General features: G+C 33.5%; 1 protein-coding gene across 1 annotated transcript; it reads left to right on the forward strand.

The window, feature by feature from the left end:
* The first annotated feature begins 571 nt into the window (after positions 1 to 571).
* LOC108487716 (uncharacterized) lies at positions 572 to 1,668 on the forward strand. Its single transcript, XM_017792085.1, has 3 exons — positions 572 to 710; positions 906 to 1,198; positions 1,405 to 1,668. Exons 1-3 carry the CDS (start codon positions 572 to 574, stop codon positions 1,666 to 1,668), a joined length of 696 nt encoding a protein of 231 aa, XP_017647574.1.
* Positions 1,669 to 23,171: the final 21,503 nt, after the last annotated feature.

Consider the following 23,171-nt stretch of genomic DNA (forward strand, 5'->3'; position numbering starts at 1 on the left):
AATAAAGATGCATCCTGAAGACATGGAGAAGACCACATTTGTAACTGTGTAGGGAACATTTTGCTACAAGGTGATGCCATTTGGACTGAAAAATGCAGAAGCAACATATCAAAGGGCCATAGTAACCCTCTTCCATGACATGATGCATAAAGAAATCGAAGTTTATGTTGATGATATGATTGCAAAGTCTCGAACAGAGAAGGAGCATGTACAAGCCCCGAGGAAATTATTCTTAAGATTGAGAAAGTTTCAGCTAGAACTCAATCCAATAAAATGTACCTTTGGAGCCAGGTCTGAAAAGCTGCTAGGATTTGTGGTTAGTGAGAAAGGGATCGAGATCGACCCCGATAAAGTCAAAGCCATACAAGAGTTGCCTCCACCACGTACTCAAAAAGAATTTTGAGGATTCTTAAGAAGACTAAATTACATAGCTCGATTTATTTCACAACTAACCTAGAAATATGACCCCATTTTCCGTTTCCTTAAGAAACACAACCCAGGTGTATGGGACGAAGAATACCAAAAGACATTCGACAAGGTCAAATAGTACTTGTCCAATGCCCCAGTGCTGATGCCACCCAACCCAAATAAGCCATTGATCCTGTATCTGGCAGTATTTGAGAATTCCATGGGATACGTACTCGGCCAGCATGATGAGTTGGGAAGGAAAAAAAGAGCTATCTACTATCCTAGTAAAAAGTTGACTGAATGTGAGACAAGGTACTCACCAATTGAGAAGTTTTGTTGTGCTTTGGTTTGGACAACTCGAAGGCTAATACAATATATGCTGTATCACACCACTTGGATCATCTCGAAACTGGATCCTCTAAAGTATATGATGGAGTCAACAGCTTTGAATGGAAGAATGACTCAATGAAAAATTCTGCTTTCTGAATTTGACATAGTTTATGTGAACTATAAAGCTGTAAAAGGAAGTACGGTAGTAGATTTTCTAGCCAATAGAGCCTTAGAAGATTACGAACCCTTAAATTTTGATTTCCCTGACGAAGACTTGATGTACGTTGCAGCCACTGAAAATGACTCTCAGAAAAACCACACTTGGAAGTTAAATTTTGATGGAGCCTTAAATGCAATAGATAATGGAATCGGGACAGTCTTGGTGTCCCTAAACGGAGATCATTATCCCTTCACCAGCAAATTGAATTTTGATTACACAAATAATATGGCAGAGTACGAAGTATGTATCATAGGTATCCGTGTAACCATAGAACGAAAGATCAAAGTGCTAGAGGTATATGGGGATTCTACACTAGTAATCTATCATTTTAAAGGCGAATGGGAGACAAGAGATCCCAAATTAATCAATTATCGAAAAATAGTTTTGGAGTTAATGGAAGAGTTTGATGACATCACTTCTGCTACCTCTCATGAAATGAAAACCAGATGACTGACGTGTTGGCTACCTTAGCTTCTATGATCAAAGTAAACAAACAAGAAGGCATGAAGCCTATTCAAATGAGAATTTATAAGGCTCCGGCTCATTTCTGCAACATTGATGAAGAAGAGGAAAAAGATGGTCACCCTTGGTATCACAATATATTGCAATATGTGAGGAATCGTGAGTACCCGGACCAAGCAACCGAGAATGATAAAAGGACGTTGAGAAGATTGGCCATTGACTATATCTTGGATGGGGACATCCTATAAAAAAGAAGAAAGGATCAAGTGCTATTGAGATGTGTGGACACTGTAGAGGCTAAGAAAATCTTGGAAGAAGTCCATGAGGGCGTCTGTGGGACACGTTAATAGCTTTACAATGGCCAGGAAATTATGAGATTTGGTTATTAGTGGTCCACCATGGAAGAGGATTGTATGAACTACACTAAAAGTGTCATAAGTGCCAAATCTATGGAGACAAGATTCATGTGCCTCCTTCAACTCTTCATGTTATGACTTCTTCATAGCCTTTCTCAATGTGGGGCATGGATGTGATTGGGCCAATATCACCAAAAGCTTCCAATGGGCATCGTTTCATCTTCGTGGTCATTGATTACTTTACCAAATGGGTAGAAGCCACTTCATATGACAGTTCCACAAAGTCGGTAGTCAGCAAGTTCTTAAAGAAAGAGATAATATGTCGATATGGAATGCTAGAAATGATCATATCAAATAATGCTCTGAATTTAAACAACAGCACAATAGCGGAGGTTTGTAACCAGTTCAAGATCAAACACCACAACTTGTCACCGTATCGCCCATAAATGAATGGCGCGGTGGAAGCAGCCAATAAGAACATTAAGAAGATTGTGGGGAAGATGACTGAAACTTATAGAGATTGGCATGAGAAGCTACCATTCACCCTCTACACTTATCAAACGTCTTTCAGGACCTCTACCAAGACAACTCTTTTCTCATTGATTTATAGAATGGAGGCAGTTTTATCCATCGAGGTCGAGATTCCTTCCCTCAGAGTTTTTTCGGAAGTGAAATTGGATGAAGTAGAATAGATCCAGTCTCGATACAATCAGTCGAATTTGATTGAAGAAAAGAGGCTAAGAGCTATCTGTCATGGTCAAATGTACTAAAAACAAATAATGCAAGCTTATGACAAAAAGGTTTGCCCTAGAGAATTCCACGAGAGAGATCTAGTTTTGAAAAAGATCCTTCCAATACAAAAGGATTTTAGAGGAAAATGGATGCTAAACTGGGAAGGACCTTATGTGGTAAAGAAAGCCTTTTCCGGAAGAACATTAATTCTAGCTGAGATGGATAGAAAAACTTGCCCAATCCTGTGAACTTGGATGTCGTTAAGAAGTATTTCACCTAAAAGGGAGAGGCCAAGGTGAAAACCCGCAAAGGGTGCTTTGAGACCAAAGGGGTTTTGAGTTGAAAACCGGAATACAGATGGCTCAAAATTCAAAAATAGGGCATATGATAGTCTTGTCCTTTCTAAATTAACAAGAAAGATGAGCATTAATCTTGGGGCATCAACAAATACTTTAGATATCCTAATCACATATCTAGCTCGAAATGGTCTTCCAAAAGTTTGAACAGAGAGAAGCTTATGCTGCTATATCTGGGCATCTGTTTTCATTTTATGCATTTTGTACTTTAGCAAAATTTGCTATCTTGATTAATCTGTCCACTTCAAGTCTTTTTCTGAATAAAATTCTATCTTGTTCATTGTGATAGTTTTTTCAAGCATTTTTCATTGAAATAATTATCATTGGACTTATAATATTTACATAAAAGAAGTTCTGCATATTACTCTGAAAAGTTTTTAAATGGTACAAGAACTTGAAATAGAAGCACTAGTCAAAACTAACCCAAATTTAAAAATTGAAAACATTGGAAGAAGGATAGTCCAAATTACGACTATCTTTTCAAATCTTCTGTCAAATATACCAATTGAGTAAGAAGGCACAGTAGCGTATCAGTGATATATCTTTGACGAACGACGAGCAATGACAACCCAAATATTAAAAAAAGGGACTATCCTCATGACATTCTGTATTCATTATTCATACACATCTAGTTAGGAGCATTCGATTCATTTTGATCATAGCATCCTAATCATTTGGCATAAGCATAGGCCCATCAAACAGATTTTACAGGCCCTGTTCCCCAGAGAACGGTGTAATAGACCAGTGAAACCACAAATCCTATACCTCTAAAATTACAGTAGGTCGGATTAAGTCATCATGGCAAATCTTATCTCCTTCAGGTTGCAGTGGATCAAATTAAAGCCACAAGTCTTATCTCCCTAAAGTTGCAGCGGAGCAGACTAAAGATAGCGAATCTTATTTCCCTAAAGTTGCAGTGGAACAAATTAAAGCTACAAATTATGGCGGACCTTATCTTCCTGAAGTTGCAGTGAAGAAAATTGAAGCCACCAACCTTATCTCCCTGAAGTTGCAGTGGAGCAGGTTGAAACTACCAATTCTTACCTCTTTTGAATTCCAGCAGAGTAGATCGAAGCTACAAATCTCTTCTCCCTAAAATTACATTGGAGTAGATCAAAGCCACAATCCTCATCTCTCTGAAGTTATAGTGGAGTAGGATAAAAATACAAACCTTATCTCCCCGAAGTTGCAGTGGAGCGATTGAAACTACCAATTCTTACTCTTTGAAGTTTTAGCGAAGTAGATCGAAGCTACAAATCCCTTCTCCCTGAAATTACTTTGGAGTAAAGTGAAGCTACAAGTCTCATCTCCCTGAAGTTTTAGTGGATTAGAACGAGACTAATTGAAGAAAAGGAGCACCAAAAAGTCAAGACTTAGCAGGTCCAGGTAAAATTGGCCCTTTTATAGTCTGTGCTCCACTCCTGTTACACGACAACGAGCAAAGAGGGACAGCTGTAATAGGCCAATTTTGGCCTGACCCAATTTATAGAATAAAACCCAAATAAATAAATCCAAATCCATACAAATTAAAGCAGTCCAAATATTACAACTTATTTACAACAAATATTAATAGTCCAGTACATCAGACCCAAATTAGCCCAATTATAACCTAAATTCAAAACCCAAACACTAAACCCTAAGCCCAAAAAGGCCCAAAACCTAAACCATGTTTGCAGTAAATCCTAGCCCTTGTGCCGTAGCCAACACCCCCACGTACAACCTCCGTGCGCCCACAGCCACGACCACCACGCCACGTCACCTCTTCCGTATGCCATAGTTGGCATAGTACCTGCAAATCAGATGACAACAGACAGAGACAACAAGAAAATAACAAAATACCAAAACAAAAAAGAGAACAAAATTTGTATTCGGCTATAAAAGCCACATAAGATTTTTGTATTTTTTTTACACACTGATAGACGAGTATAGCAATCCAAAAGAAAAATAGAAAAGAAATTAAAAGGTGAAGGTGATTCATTTTCTCTATTTTTGTTTTTTTTAATCACATACTTTATAAAAGAAATAAAAAGGGGGGAGAGACTCACCTATTTTCCTACGTTCTCGGCCACCATCAGAGTTTTCCTCCGTCGTGGAAACCCTAGAAACTCTTTGGAGTTTTGTTTGGGTTTCAAATGGGGCATACAAGAAAAAAAGGGGGTCGAGAGGCACTTTCATTTTCCCTTCTCTTTTCATCTTTATTTTTAGTTTAAAAACACCCAAATCGGGTTGGTATTTAAGAAAAAGGGGATTTTTAAAAATTTTTACTTTTTGACATGGCGGAGCTACGGCGGAGCCATTGCGCGAGCTCGCCGGCGTCCTAGTTGGGTTTATGGGAAGAGGCTTGAGAGCGTGGAGAGAAAAAGGGTTTTTGAAAGCTTTTGTTTTTTTAAAAAAATTCACTTTTATAAGACCACAGAACGACTTCGTTTGGGGTTGAGTTCAATAGCCCCAAAATAGCGTCGTTTTACACCATGACCCGCGCGTGACCCGACCCGACACCTGAGGATCCGCGTGTTTCTGTTAAAAGGTTTTTTGTCCTTTTAATCCTTTTGTATTTCTGGCGTGTTACAATCTAATTCCCTTTCCTTCTTTTTTATTTTTACAAATTCAACAGCTTAATTTTTTGTGTGATTCAATTTCGTCCTCAGCACATTGATCTTTTGGAGAAAGGATGCGTGTTCGCATGTTGGGGTATTTGCCCATTTAGTCCTCGTGTGTTTTTACGCTCTTCATTTTAGTCCGTTATTCATTTTATTCTTAATTTATCCTTTAAATTTTATTAGAGTAATGATTAAGTCCTTTTTTAATAAATCTATTTATTTATTTGCCAATTCATTATTTATTTATTCTTTGTTTATTTTATTTTTGTTGAGTATGTATCTTTTTACTATCCAATATTATTATTTATGTATTTATTTACAAATTGTTCCCTAATTTTATTTATATTTTAACTTGCTTTCTTTAATATTTTTATAAACCTTTTATTCCGTTTGTACATTTATTTTATTTATACATTTGTCCTTTAACTTGCCTTTTTAATCTTTTATAAATTATTTTTTAATAATCTTTTAGTGTATACTTCCATCTTGTATATAATTTTTTTGATTTTGTCTTATTTTGTGTCTATTCTATTTTGCTATCATCAAAACAACTTGTGGATTATTTTATTTTTCGTTGGTTGTATTAAAGTATATTGTATGATTATTGTCATTGTGAATAAAGATTCGTTTATCAATATTTTCATTCGGTTGTCATGCATCGATAAAATATTTTATCCAAATACCCTATTTTAAATATTGCGTTAATTTTTACCCAAATCCATAAAAGAGAAATTTTTGAAAATAGGCAATGCTTAGCGTTTTAGAAAAACGAGAAATTGTACCCTAACTTACGGGGTTTCGATTTTCTCGTCGAACCTAAAATAACTGAATATCCATTAAAAAAAACAAAGTACGATTTTAAAAATAAAAGCAATATTCCGCGTTTAGAAATTTGAGAAGGTCGTGCCCTAACTTACGGGGTCTCGATTTTTCTCGTTGGATCTAAACAATTGAATATCCTTTTAAAATCAAAATACAATTTTTAAAATAAAACGATTAATAGGCAAGCTCATTTTCGAGTGTTCAAATGTCGCATCCTAACTTACGGGATGCAACATTTTGTTATCTCGAGGCGAAAGGGCCTTTAACACTCATTTCAATTTATCCAAGTATTTTTAATCAACATTAATAAAAAGAGAGGATCGTATCTTAAATTCTTTTCGAGTTTTCAACTTTCGACGTTAAGGCATTAATTAATCAATTAGGTACCAATTTTGGGCGTTATGAGAGTGCTAATCCTTCCTCGTACGTAACTGATTTCAGAACCCGTTTTCTCGATTTTTGTAGACCAAAATTATTGTTTTAGTAAATCAAAAAGCTTTATTAAAATGATCAATCATAAGGTGACCCGATCACACCTCATAAAAAAAAGATTGGTGGCGATTCTCTTTTTTTCATTTTCATTTTCAAAATAAAAGTCAACCTTCTTTTTTCAAAAAAATAATTTCAACAATATAGAGATTAATTTATATTAAAATAAAAATATAAAGATTAAAATTTAAATTTAAATATATTAGAGGGCTAAAATTAAAATTAAAATGTAAAGAAAAGCAAAAAAACAAAGGGGTACATAGAACTTAAAAGTGGAGATGAAAATTATAATTTAACCATTCTTAATGTAAAGAAATGCAAAAAAACAAAGGGGTACATAGAACTTAAAAGTAGAGATCTTTCCCCATGAGGAAACAAGCTAGCTTTGTGGGTACCATCAAGACGTGTCAAAAATTATTTACTCGTCTTTATTTCTTCTAAAATGTATTGTTCCATCTCCTTTTCTTCATAAGAAACAACAATCCTAGCGTTTTAACTTTTTGAAATTGAATTTTTGTTTTTTTGGTGGGCCATTCTTTTACTTTTATTTTTAATTTATATTTTTGTGGTTTTTATTTCGTATATTCTGTTTTTCTAAAGGCCGAATGATTTTAGTTTTAATTTTTTTAAAAAAATTTCGTCATATTTTGGCAGATATATAAATTATCAATTACAGATGCTATAAGATCTATTAAGAATTATTTTTGTAGAGTCTTATTATAATAAAGTACAAGATAGTATTTGTAAAATTAGAATTTGAAATAATAAAAGAATAATTCATTTGAGACTTAACTTTTATATATCACTAGTGCAAATGGTCTTTTAGGGTTTTGGTAGTATTTTCTTAATTTACTAAAGTTCATCATCATGTTAACTTGATAATTAGATTGAGATACTATTTTCAACACTTTAATTAATATGATATATCTTTAATTTGTTCTAAAATTCTTCTCGGTTTCATTATTATTATTTTTTTGAGATTATTCTACAAACATCATGGTATTTCTTAAAAAAAATCATCATCTAATACATATTTGTAAAGTATAAAATTATTAAAGAGACCCTTTCCATTGAATGAAAATTATTTAATTTTTCATAAGGTAAAGCTATACATGGGTTTGCATATTTGTATTTCTCTAGCATCATCAAGGGTATTGTTGTTTAGCAGGTCAGTCTCAAGGTGTTGCTTTCTTTCCTTTTTCTCATTTAATATCTTCGGTGCTGGGGTTGGTTCATTGTGTGTGGTTTTGATGCTTTGGCTTTTCGAAATGGCTATTATCAAAATGGTGAGTCTGGAACCTCCTCGATGATTGATAGTGTGAGGTGTATTATTTTTGTGATACGAGGAAGAGATATTTGATAAGACAACTGATTAGAGTTCAATATTACTTATTGCTTATACACACATTTTGTAAGGCCAAAGCCAATACGTAACTAGTCCCAAGAAGCTCTCCAACACAGGAACCCCCTACTACTTTCAGGGGGAATCACACCTGTCCCTATAAAGTAGAGCTGATCATGGGTTGGGCGACCCGGCCCGAACCGAAGGCCCGCCCAAAAAATGGGAGGGTTTGGGTAAAAATATAGGCCCGAAAAATGGGCTTGGGCAAAAAAACGAGGCCCGTTTAAAAATGGGCCGGCCTCGGTAAGAGTTTTTGGCCGGGCCTGCCCGCCCAATTATATATTAATATATATATTTTATTTTATTTTAATTATTTTAAATTTTTAATATAACTATTTTTATTATATTGTTAATTTGTGTATTGTTTTAAGAATTGTTTTAGTATTATTTTTATTTGTTTTAATATTTATTTTATGTTTTAAATATATTTGATTTATTATATTTTTAAATTTTTTATTTAATGAAATAAGAAAAAAATTAATATGGGCCGGGCCGGGCCGGGCTCGGGCTTAGTAATTTTATTTCGGGTCGGGCTTGGGTAAAATTTTAGGCCCATATTTCGGGCCGGGCCTAGTAGACGGGCCTAAAATTTTATTTGGGTCCGGCCGAACCCGCCCGCCCGCCCATGATCACCTCTACTATAAAGTACTTTTATTATAAAGATTTGATTAAATTAATCCTTTTATTATTAGTGATAAATTTAATCTTATATTATTTAAAAAATCAAATAAGATCAAATTGAAACAATGTTAATATTTACTGTTTTGAAAATGACATTAAAATAATTATTTTATTTATAATCCAACTCCAAATAAAATATGTCATCTACATAATCATAAAAAAACTTTCAAAATATAAGTCCGTTGAATTATAAATGACCTTTTTAAATATTAAATGTGAACACTGTTGAACTTTGAGCTTATTCGATTTTTTTAATAGTACAATGACTAAATTGATTAATTTAATAATAGAAAGACTAATTTGATCTGGTCTCTATAATAAAAGGATCTTCCAAGTACATTCCTAGTTGATTTTTCATCATCTTCAACCTTGATCGTTTTAATTTTTTTATCGGAATAAAGCAACATTTAGTCTTTGAATTTGAAAAAAAATCACTTTAATCCCTAAACTTTTTTGTGTTCACATTAATCTTGAAATTTGATAGTTTTTTTTCCCAATTTGATTCCTAAACTTGAATTTCATTAAAATGTCCTGATGTGACACTATGAAATTGAGCTACATCATCCCTTGAAATTTTTAAAAAATTTCTTTATATTTTTAATTTTTTTGTATTTCTAGATTTAAAAAATAAAAATTTTCAGGTGATGATGTGACATTTTAAGAGAATGCCACATCATCACACCTTAATGAAATTTAAGTTGAGATATCAAATTGGAAAAAGTTGCCAAGTTTCGAAATAATGTGGACCAAAAAATTCAGTGATGAGTTGAGAAAAAAATCCAAATTCAAGGACTAAAGGTGTGCTTGGTTGAGTGGAATAGTGGAAGAATAGAATGAGAGAGTAAAATGGTGAAAATAAAATAAATTTTGAATGTACTTGATAAGAAGTAAAACTGAAAAAAAAATAGAGATGAACATTTTTATCCTAATAAATTAAAAACCAATTCAAAAGGAGTGTATGATAGTTCAAAATTATATATATATATATATATATATATATATAATATTTTAAGTTTCATTTTCATTCATCTCTTCTTTTAACTATATGAAGCAATAGATGGAAAAGAAATTATTATTATTTTTCTACCTTTAAATTTTTTTATCCTATTAAATAAATTAATAAAAAAGATATTGTTAAAATTAACGTTGATAATGAAAATAGAAACAATCGCAAAACAATGAGAAAAGAAAAATAAAACACACCGATTTTACGTGGAAATATTTTCGGGAAAAAAATACGGGTAGGGGAGAAAAAATTTACTAATGTTGAAAAATAAATGATTACAAAAAGAGTTTCAACTACATCTATTTAAATGTTGAAAAATCTTATTCTAATCAATGCCAAATAGAAGAATTGTAGTTTTATAATTGTAGTTTTATACGGATTCTACTTGTGCAGTATGCTTCGTATATAGATTCTCTTATTTTACCATTATATTTTATATCTTTAATATGAATTCGAGTCACACAACTCTAATAGATATCAAAATGCATCCAAAAGTATTAACTCAAGTAGCTTAGTCTATGTTGCTACTACTTGTCAAAATTCTTCCAACACTCCTTTGACACTGAATAAAAAGCCAATGGAAGGAAAAAAACAAGGAGATTGGAGGCATGTGGCCATGGAAGGAGGAGCAAAATAGAGACGAAAGTAGAGATGAAGAGAAGAAGGAAAGCAACTACGGTAGTAGATGCAAGCAACAAAAAGCCAATTTTTTTTAAAAAAAAATAAATTGTACCGCAAGTCATTCTAAAATAACATCGTTTTTATTTTGGCCATTTTATTCTTTTGTCAATTTAGTCATTTTAATTAAAATAATTACTCGAATTGATCACCGCCGTTAATATTTCATTAATCGTTGACGTAACATTTTTTTTTATACCTTTGACTAAAGCTATGGACTTTTCTATAATTAATCCAAAACCTTTTTTTTTTATTTGCAACATAAAAACCATCAATCCTTATCAACTCTTAACACTCACCATAAGAACCAACCACCCATCCCTTTCTCCTTCTTCATCTCTATCGCTCCTCACTCCACTTCTGCATCATAAGAACCACCTTACACAACTACTTCTCCAACCCATCAAAAATGCTAAAACACTAAACCAATCCTAACTTTAAATGATAAACAAACTTTAAATTGGATACTCAAAAGACTGCAACGAAAATTACAGCTTGAAATGGGGAAGAAGAATGTACAATTTTGTAATTTACATAAGCATTTGGATACAAATATGGATAATTGGAAATATTATATACTCTCTAACCCCATTTGATTGAAATTTCACATTTAATATATAATCTGTGCGATGTACGAAAGATTTATTATTTTAAAATTTCGTGTCTTATATAATAATAATTAGAATTTTTAATAGATTATAATTTTAAAATTCACAATATATTATAAATATATATATCATTACGAATAAAATTGTATATTTTACTTAGGTTTTAATGTAAAAAAAAACAATAATAATATAATGAATCTAAAAGTGTCACTAAATATGGAAAAGTTTAAATTTGAGGCAACGTATGTTAAGAATGATTGTATATTTGGTGGGAAAAAAATGGACTGAACTGCTCACTCCTGATAAATTGAGGTTCGGATCTGCAAGATAATATGTAGAACATTAATATTTTGCTTCAAAAATATTTTAATAGTCAATTAAAAGTGTAGAAGGTGTGATTATACACACATCTTAATTCCTTTATGTCATTTAGATGGGGTAGTATATTCATCTTGTGTATTTTCATCAAACATCTTCCTCTTTCCTTTATATCTTGCATATCCATCATTATCTTCATCAATTTTCCCCTTTCCCTTGCCGTAAGAAGATCCATGGACAATAGAACTATTGAGAAGCTAGAAAATAAATTCGATTATGTTTAACTGCATAATTTTGTGAATTAATATGGACTTGTTAAACAAACTTCCTAATGTACCTTCTTAATGCTTGCGAGAACAAAATTTGATTCATCTTTATAATCAACTTCATGAATCTGTCATATAGTGAAGTCTGAAGTTGAAATCAATTAATTGCACTTGAAAAATATAAGTTCGAAAAGATAACTAATCAAGAATCTTTTCCAGTTTGGTGGCTCCATGCTTCTGTCAAAAGCAGTTTTATTTAGTAAATTGTATAATATATATTTCTTAAGGAAAAAAAAAAAGGAAATTCTAGTAATTAAATAAGTGTAATAAAAATGAAAAACCTATACTGAATTTTGCACAATTGTTTTCTGGTGTAATTCAGAATTTGACTTACAATTCCATCGAATAGCACAAAAAAGCTGTAGTGGTCTCCTCGACAACTCTTTAACACTTAATTTAAACTTGAAATTTAATAGTAAGGAAATAATTTGTTAATAAGTATACATATATAGAATTATATTTCTGTATAATGATATATTTCGTATGAACTGTTGTTATAGTTGTTGAACATGTGAAATTACGTATTTGTTATTGTTGCGCGGAAGCGTGTGAAAGAGTAAAATTATTGTACTGAAAAATCACACCAAGTTCAATTCCAAGGAAAGAGAGGTAGATCACGAAGATCACTTAAATACCAAGTCTTTCCTAGCCAGAATATCCCTCTATCGTAATTTAATAGCACAATAAATCACTACAATCACATTCACAAAATATGCAAAACAAATAATAAAGAACACCAGAATTTTAACGAGGTTCAGCAAATTTTGCCTACGTCCTCGGGCACTACCAAATATATTTCACTCCAAAAATTACAAGTGAAATTTACAAATAGAGAGAGAGAATAATGCCTTAAGTAGAGAATGGCAATTATGGGATGAAGAAAGTAAGAAATGGTTAGGCCTATTTATAGTTGAGGTTCAAGGATCAACTTGCAATGTCCCTATACAATTAGGGACCAAAATTGCAATTATCCCATGCCAACTTTTAACCCAACTTGCCAACCAATATTACTTTCTACTTTCGTGCCCACCCATTTGACTTTTCAAAGAATGGTGGGTTCCAATAATCTCCACCTTGAAGATTTGATTAGGATAATCTTATCTTCACACAATTCTTCTCGCTTTTGACAACAATACTTGATAGTGCCTTCTTCAACTGTTAAACTTGCAGATATTAATCAAGTTCAAACAATGTTTGAACTTGGTTGTCATACCACCTTGGTCATCATATCTGCGGGATTATCTGCAGTCTTGATCTTCGAAGACAAATTTTCCCTCTTCAATAATTTCCCTTTAAAATGGAATCGTGCGTCGATATGTTTTGTAATGCATGATAGACTTGATTCTTTGCTAAATGAATAGCGGTTTGACTATCACAATACACGTTAATATGCTCTGAACCAACCCCAAGGTTTTAGCCATACCTTGTAACCAAATAGCCTCGTTTATAGCCTCTCATACTGCCATGTACTCGGCTTCGTGGTTGACAATGCAATCAGAGATCGTAGTGTAGACTTCCAACTTATTGGTCCTCCAAATAAGTGTAAACACATAACCGGTGGTTGATCTTCGCTTGTCCAAATCACCGCATAGTCGTAATCAACGTACCCAATAACACCTTTACTAAGTGTATTATCCTCGCTTGAACAAGAATCCAACATCCACGGTCTTACGAATATACCGTAGAATCCATTTCACGACTTGCCAATTTCCTTTTCGAGATTATGCATATACCGCTCACTATACTAACTTTTCGTGAAATGTCGGGTCTTGTACACACCATTGCATACATCAAGCTACCTTTGCATTAGAATACGGAACTTGCAACATGTATTCTCGTTCCGTATTCGTCGAAGGAGATAGTTGTGCGAAAGCTTGAAATGAGAAGCCAACGGGTACTTACAGTGTTTTGTCCGCTCGTTCATGCCAAACTAGCAGTAGTACCTTTTTCAAATCTTTTTACGAGACAAGCTAACTCTATTATGAGCTCTATCTCTCCATATTTCCATGCCGAGAATCTTTTAGCTTCTCCTAGATCTTTCATCTCAAACTCGAGATTGAGTTGAGTCTTCAATCTTTCAATCTCAACTTTGCTCTTAGATGCTATTAGCATATCATCAACATATAAGAGCAAGTATATGAAAGTTTCTTCTTATAGCTTCGAAAATACACGCAATGATCAAATTTACTTCTTGTGTACCTTTGCCCTTTCATGAACTGATCAAATCGCTTGTACCATCGCCTCGGAGATTGCTTCAATCCATAAAGCGACTTTGTCGGTTGCAAACCCAATTTTCTTTTCCAAGAACCTTGAATCCATCCGGTGAGTCATATAGATTTCTCTTCCAAATCACCGTAAAACGTGATCTTCACATCAAACTGAACTAGTTCAAGATCATATTGCGCAACCAAGGCTAGCAAAATCCGAATAGACGAATGCTTTACAACTGGAGAAAACACTTCATTGTAATCTATTCCTTCTTTCTCGAGCGTAACCCTTTGCTACCAATCTAGCCTTGTATCAATTTCAATTTTATCAGAAATCCTTCCTTCTTTGCATATACCCATTTGCATCCAATTGCCTTCTTTCCTTGGGTAGTGTCACCAACTCCTGTGTCTTATTTTTATGAAGAGACGCATTTCTTCATTCATTGCTTGCTTCCACTTTACACCATCGTGGTTACTTATCGCTTCGTAAGTAGAAGGAACATCATCATCTGCAATTGGAAGTGCATAGGCCACTATATCATCAAAGCGGCGGGCTTACTTAATCTCTTCTTGGCCTTCTATATGCAATTGAATCTTGTTGTCTTGTAGAGGTTCTTGGGTAGGAACCTCTTCATCATTTGTCCCTCCAATATTAGTTGGATCATCGTTAACCTTTTCAAGCTCCACCGCCGCAAAGTACTACTGGTTTTGTCATCCTTTGTGAATCCTTGTACTTCAACATGGTTGATTCATCAAAAGTCACATCTCTCATCGAAAACAATTTTCCTTGTATTAGGACACCGAGACGGTATCCTTTTACTCCATCGCTTATACCCAAGAATAATGCTTTCTTTGCTCTTGGGTCTAACTTAGATTCTTTACATGATAATATGCAGGTGGAACCAAATACATGTAAAGAATCATAATCGATGTGATTACAGTCCACATCTCCATAGGAGTTTTTCCATTTATTGAAGGCGATGGCAAGCGGTTAATTAGATGGCACGATATGTAATCGCCTCATTAAAATTCTTTGTCCAATCCAAGATTGGACAACATACATCGAACTTTCTCCAAGATAGTTCGATTCATGCTCTGCCACCCCATTCTGCATGGTGTATCCCGAATGTGAAGTGTCGCACAATGCCCTCATCTTGGCATACTTGTAGAAATGGATCGTTTTTGTACTCAGTACCATTATCTGATCGAAGTCGTTTGACCTTTCGACCAGTCTGAGTCTCCACCATCTTCTTCCATTTCAGAAATGCATCCAAAACTTCACTTTTTCTTTTCATTAGATACACCCATACTTTTCTTGAATAATCATCAACAAAAGTAACAAAATAGTGCATACCTCCCAAAGAAGCTACTTTGGTAGGTCCCACACATCACTTGTGAACGTAGTCCGAATTCCTTTCAGATTGTGAATTGTTGGACCAAATTTTACCCTCTTCGCTTGCCCGAACACAATGTTCACGAATTCCATTTTGCAAGAATTTGCACCTTTCAACAAGCCTTGCTTCGCCAATGTCTGCAAAGCTTTTTCACCAAAGATGTCCCAATCGCATATGCCATAATCTGGTAGCCTCTGAATCTACATTTTTGTAGAAATTGTTGATGTTGATCCAATAACTGTACTTCCATTTAAAAATACAAGTTATTTCTTCTTGTGCCTTTCATCACCGTCAATTGCCCACTACTACTTTTAGTAATCCATCTCTCAAAGTGATTGTGAGCCCTTTAGATTCTAGGGCCCTAATGAGATGAGATTTTCTTCGTGCTAGGTACGTAGCGAACATCTGTCAAGACTTGGATTGAGCCGTCGTGATTCTTCAATTGGGTCTGTACCCACTCCCATTGTCTTACAAGCACTATCATTGCCCATAAGAACAATTCCACCTTCTAGCTCTTTAAGACTAGAAAACCAAATCCTTATTAGGACACATATGGTAAGTACATCCCGAATCCAAAATCCACTCATCCGCTTGACATGCCATTGCCATGCCAACCAAGCTAAAGTCGACTCCTCATCATGCTCGCTACACATGCATTAGAAATAGCCTTGCCCTTTTGTAGCTTAGGACAATTCTCTTTCCAATGCCCTTTTCACGGAAAAAGGCACATTCATCTTTAATGGGTCTCCTTTGGACTTTCCCTTCTACCAGATTTGTCATTGTGTGAACGACCTCTTCTTGTTAAGACTTCTGCGGTTGTATCTCTGTGATCTCTTTATCTTTCTTTCGAGTCTCGAGATCTATACAACGCACTACTGATCGCATCAAATGTGATCGTGTCCTTCCCATGAAGCAATGTGGTGGTAAGATGATCATATTCATCGGAAGGAATTCAACAACAATAATGCCTTGTCTTCATCTTCAAATTTCTCATCCAAATTTAGCAAGTCTGCTAAAATTTTATTGAATGAGTTCACATGGTCATTCATCGACATACCGGTGCATACGTGAATCGATAAAGTTTCTTTTTCATATAAAGCCTATTTTCAAGACTTTTCGTTAGAAACTTTTCTTCCAAAGTATCCCATAACTTCTTCACGATGTCTCCCTCATGACAGAGTACTTCGCTCTTTGGCCAAACATAGGCGGATTGTACCACACGCCTGTCTATTGATCTTGGCCCACCTTGTCATCCATCTTGTCGGGTTTTTCTTCAAGAGCTATATCTAGCTCTTGCGACATAAGACATCCAGATCTCACATTGCCACATACCAAAATTATTGGTACCGTCAAATTTCTCTACTTCAAATTTTGCATTTGTCACGAGAGTCCTTGCGATGACGATCTTGCGCCATTTTCTCCTCAATCCCAACTCATGTATCGTGAACAGTCTCAGTATTCGTAAATAGTGCCAGATATCGTGAATAGTCTTCAGATCGTGAATAGTCAGATATCGTGCTCCATGCTTCATCAAAAGCGCTTTATTTAGTAAATTGTATAATATATATTTCTTAAGGAAAAAAAAAGGAAATTCTAGTAATTAAATAAGTGTAATAAAATGAAAAACCTATCTTGAATTTTGCACAATTGTTTTCGGTGTAATTCGAATTTGACTTACAATTCCATCGAATAGCACAAAAAGTCAGTAGTGGTCTCCTCGACAACTCTTTAACACTTAATTTAAACTTGAAATTTAATAGTAAGGAAATAATTTGTTAATAAGTATACATATATAGAATTATATTTCGTATAATGATATATTTCGTATGAACTGTTGTTATAGTTGTTGAACATGTGAAATTACGTATTTGTTATTGTTGCGCGGAAGCGTGTGAAAGAGTAAAATTATTGTACTGAAAAATCACACCAAGTTCAATTCCAAGGAAAGAGAGGTAGATCACGAAGATCACTTAAATACCAAGTCTTTCCTAGCCGAATATCCTCTATCGTAATTTAATAGCACAATAAATCACTACAATCACATTCACAAAATATGCAAAACAAATAATAAAGAACACGAAATTTTAACGAGGTTCAAAGAAATTTTGCCTACGCCCTCGGGCACTACCAAATATATTTCACTCCAAAATTACAAGTGAAATTTACAAATAGAGAGAGAATAATGCCTTAAGTAGAGAATGGCAATTATGGGATGAAGAAAGTAAGAAATGGTTAGGCCTATTTATAGTTGAGGTTCAAGGATCAACTTGCAATGTCCCTATACAATTAGGGACCAAAATTGCAATTATCCCATGCCAACTTTTAACCCAACTTGCCAACCAATATTACTTTCTACTTTCGGTGCCCACCCCATTTGACTTTTCAAAGAATGGTGGGTTCCAATAGTTATATATTTAAAAAAATATACACAAAAATTAATAATGATGTACATGTAGATTGGAGTACGTAGTATTTGTTAAAATAAATATTGTCTTATAAACATACAATAAGATTAAATACATCCGAAGAACCTTATTGAACAATATTGATCAATTGTGCAATGTATACTCTATTAGTGAATGATGTTTTTGCAGGGGATGTGTTCTTGGGTGTTGTGAGTTCCTCAATTGCGCTAGGTAGAATGAAAGAAATGAAAGATTGCATGTGGATTAAAACTTGTGGATTTTCAATTATTGTGGTGATTATTTATCATTAATTTTTTTTGAATGTTTAATTAAAGGAATATATTTAAAAATACCTTTTTAATAGTATAGATCTTTTAGGAATGTTCGATTTCTTGTAAACCTTTGTCGATATTGTAAAGAATATTGTGTGCTTACCTTTATAAAGGTCGTAGTCAATTTCAATAAATGAAAGCAATAGAAAATTGAATAAATATGGAATAAATTTATTATTAGCGTTTACTAAACCAAGAAATTTTGATATAGTTGTGGAAGTAACAACAATGACAATGATTTCATTTTGTTCCTCTAGGATCATATCATCAATTTGATAAGCACATGATCCCTAAAATGTGATGTCCAAGAGATTACCACTGCATCAAAAATTGATGGAATCTATAATGGATTTTTTGGTAAAAATAATATATAAATTAAAATAATTATATAATTATTTATAATTCCAGAAGCACTCATACAATTTATTTCATCATTAGAACATCAATCTCATGCTTAACCTATTAGATTCCTCACAAACTATACATGCATAACTCATTTAGTGTTCATAATCTAACCATTATCTATAGAAACACTGCAAATACTATCTTACATACGAGAGTCGACTTAGGGACACAACTGATAAGAATGTATAGTAGCTTGAGCTCGAAATCCAAATCCTTTCAGGAGTTGCAACAACCACTGCCTCTTAAAACAAAAGAACATCATAAAAATCCATTCAGATAACCTTTCCATCATCTTAAACACAAATAATCCATAAACAAACTCTTAGTTCTTCAGGCATTCATGTAGATCTACTATTTAGAGCCATAAAACTCACTTCGACATGGAGAGATTTCTAGAAGAATCTAGAGTTTTGGATCTAGCTAATAGAAAAATGCATCTCCTTTCCTTTAGCCTTAGATTTCAATATTTTCAAAAAAGAAGAAGAGAACCCTCTTTATTTCGACTTGAAGACCTATTAAAATAGTCAAAGTCTTTATTGGAACTTGACAAATGTCACATCACTACTGCCTTGTCTTATTAAGGGGCTACAACTTTTGAAGAAACTAATTGAGTAATTTCCCTTTCTCTTTTAACTATCCTAGTTCTCGTTCAGTTAGTTCCTAACCAACTTACCTTATAACTTAACTTATACAATATCACTGGAAAAAGGGTGTACTATTTCTAACGTGGGTTCATTCCTTCAGTATCTATTTACCTAACCACATCATTCTTCTATCAAATCACAATTATTTGGCATGGAACGCTCAATATCTTGAACACATAACTGTGCCAAACCCCTATTATAGATAAGAAAGAGCACTTGGGTGATTACTAATTCGCCAATTGTACTTTTCAACAACTACGCCCCACTTTGTGGCCACCAAAACCGGGGCATTATAGGCTTGCTCAAAGAATTCTTATACTTGGTCAAATTCTTATACTTTACACACACTTAAAACTTACTTTTTACGCCTTACTTCTATAGACATCATTTGAACACTAGGGTTTTATAACACCCTATAATCGGCTTGGTTGCCAAGCCTGAATACGGGATGCCACACCACCATCTCATCTCAATTTCATTAAACAGGAAGCTAGATTTAAGCAAACCGAACATCTTTTGTTAAGTTGATCAAGTTTTAATACATTCAAATGGTTAACTATTGTTTTTACCTACAAATCTTTCGTTAGTCGATCATACAAACAGCCAGAATCATGCATAACGAACAATTAGAAAAATTTCATAAAAATATTCGTATGCATCGATACTGATAACCAGGTATGAATATTTTCCTTAAGTGATATTGATACCACTTTGAAAAACAATACAAAATGGGCATACTATTTCTCGGCCAAAAACTTGAGGTATCGAAAATTATCAGTACCGATTAAGAAATATCGATACTTTAGCCCCGTGTATGGATACTCAAGATAGGGTATCGATACTAAATTCCTATTCTATTTCCTGTAAGTTTTAATTCACAGAGTTATCAATTTTTTTCAAGCCCAATATCGATATCCCTCCTACTGGAGCTGAAAATATAGCATAGGAATGCAGATAACTCATCACAAATAGTTTCTAAACAATATGCACCAAGTACTAAGTTAAATACTCATTTATACGGCTTAATCAATAATGCAAAACATCAAAACCGAGTCCGAATAGTTGTCATCATGCCAACATCAAGGACAAAGTATTCTAACATAATAATAACATGAAATTCACATAAGCCAACTCAATTGTCCAAAAATCAACAACTCAAGTAGGTTCTACCACATTGCCAATTTCCCTAAAACAAATAGAAATAAATAAGCACCTACGAAGAATGTTCAGACTTCCTTGGATCACTCCCTTGGATACCACACCGCCCACACCGTGACAACACTAATTTACAAACATTGAAATGAGGGGGATGAGCTTTTGCAAGCACAGTGAATGAATAGAATAACCACAGCATAAACATGTCATCACGCAACATAACCAGTCATTCATTCATAAGTAGCATATTCTTAAGTCTAGCATCATCTAATATTAAAACATGTAGAGTCTAGGAGTCTTTTCGTAACACATATATAAAGTCGTTTAAGCATAGAACATATTATAATTATATAACATAGGATAAGATGAGATATGATGACACTTGGATTATGAAACAAGTAGTGAGCTCTATCATCACACATCGGATACACGGATCTCTTTACACCACATAGACTCGTGGAGTCAAACATGTCCTAAAAGTGAAGCGTATAGCTAACACTCTCCTTATTTCCCCTCACATGTCCCGTTGAATGGAGCTTAGCTCGCATTTCCTTATCCTTCCAAACATGTCCCATGGCCACAACGCCCAAAAATATCTCTATATAAAAGTGAGTACTCACAATCCTATGGCATGCCAATTATATCTAATGGTTCCAAGATCTCAATGCCAAAATATCCGAAAAACAATACATATTTCTTACCGATTATTCGTGCACCATCACTGTATATTAGCATCTTTTGCAAAACACTAACATATTCATATAAAATATATAATATACATTTATTACATGTATATAACTACTCATTACACAATAAGCACCAAATCCACATATCACATAACATGCATATTATATAACTATAAGGTAAGTATAATTCAAGAAAACTTACACTTGGAATTCAGAGTTGGGGTTTAGGCTACATCTAAATTCCCAATAAAACATGACTCATGTTTACGAGTAGCAGTTCCATACACTCACCACTTTATGCCTTTGTCGAAAACTGAAAGTTCAACTAACGTTCTGTAACAACCCGATTTTCGGTGGTGACAAAATAGTGGTTTAAGATCACAAATTTCTGTTGTAATGACTCATAAATATTATTTTAAGAATAATTATAGAGTCATTAGAGTCGTATCAAAATTTGGTCTAAAAATATTAACGTTTAGATAGTTAATTAAAGAAAAAAAAACTAAACTAAAAAAGGTGCAAAAGTTAGTAATTAAGTTAATTAAATGACTAAATAGATTATTAACCATATGAGGAGGGACCAATATAATAAATAGTCCCTAATAGTTAGTGTTGGACGATTTAACATGTGATAATAATAATTTATTGTGTATTGAATGGCAAATTTGTAAATAAAATAAAATTAAAACAAAAATGCTTTCTTCTTCATTTTGAATCTCCCATTGTCGAAACCACCATAGGAGAAAGATTTAAGTTCGCTTTCATCATCTTTATGCATGTGAGTTCAATTCCTACACGTTTTTTGTAATTTTTATGTTTTTGAAATCGTTGTAACTAGGTCCAACTAGCCCGTACCTTCGTTTTCGATTCTGTTACAAATTTTGGAAGTTTCCATTGATGAATATTGAATTTTTTTGATGAATACAATGTATTTTGAGCCTTTATTATGCTATTTGATGAATTTGTAAAGATATTTTTGTTAAATCTTGATTTTAGTATTAAATTGTGAAAATGTCAAAATATAGGGTTTGATAATGAATTTTATGTTTATTAGGGGATTTTTGAGGGCCTAGAATATTTGGATAAATTATTGAATTGATAAAATTAGTTAATTTGATGAATTTCGGGTTAATGACTATATTGCAAAAATTGTAAAAGTTTTGGGTAATCTTTTAAATTTAAAAATAAAAGTTATTAATTGTAAAATATATTTGAAATGAAATATATGCTACTAATTGAAGAAATTCACATTATAGATCAATAATCCGTAAATATTTGAGGAAAAGGAAAATTAGCGAATACTCCTTAAACTTCTACAATTTCTATGATTCAATCCAGGTAAGTTCATTATATGGTTACTATTAATCTTATTGAATATTTCATACTATTTCCTTATTGATTGAATCATGAATTAATTTAGTTATGTTAAACGAAATAGAAATGCGGTGTTATTCGGGCTATGTGCCTAGTAGGCTTTGTGTCGGTGATTTAGGGCTATGTGCCTAGCAGGCTTTGTGCTGATGTTATTCAGGCTATGCGTCTGCCAGGCTTTGTGCCTACCAGGATTTGTGCCAATGTTATTTGGGCTATGTGTCTAGCAGCCTTTGTGCTGGTGATTTCAGGATATGTGCCTAGCAGGTTTTTTGCCAGTGATTTTGGGCTATGTGCCTAGTAGGCTTTGTGCCTGTGATATTCGGGCTATATGCCTAGCAAGCTTTGTACCAATGTAATAGAAATTGACATTAATTTGATAGTTTTGATTAATTAATAAATGAAACTAATACCGAACTTACTAAGCTTTTTGATGCATATTAGTTTGATTTATTCTTGTAGGACCTTTAGAATCGTTGCTTTAATTGGATCGACTCAGAAGCTCGCACACTATCATCAACATCTCTGTAGTCATTTTGGTTCTTGCTAGTTGGTTTAAGTGGTATGTATTAGGAAGGGTCTTTAGTACTTAGATATTTTGTATGGATGTAAATATTGAAAGTAATATGTTATGCTTGTTGTCAGTAATGATAGTTGAACTTGTGTGCTTAATTAGGTAAACCTTTTGAAACATATATAAGTAGTGTAGCACCCCAAACCTGACCCAGAAGTTATGGTCTGATCCGGCATGCCACATCAAAAACGTTAAAAAGAATTT

Source organism: Gossypium arboreum, chromosome 10 (assembly GCF_025698485.1).
Source record: "Gossypium arboreum isolate Shixiya-1 chromosome 10, ASM2569848v2, whole genome shotgun sequence".
NCBI lineage: Eukaryota > Viridiplantae > Streptophyta > Magnoliopsida > Malvales > Malvaceae > Gossypium > Gossypium arboreum.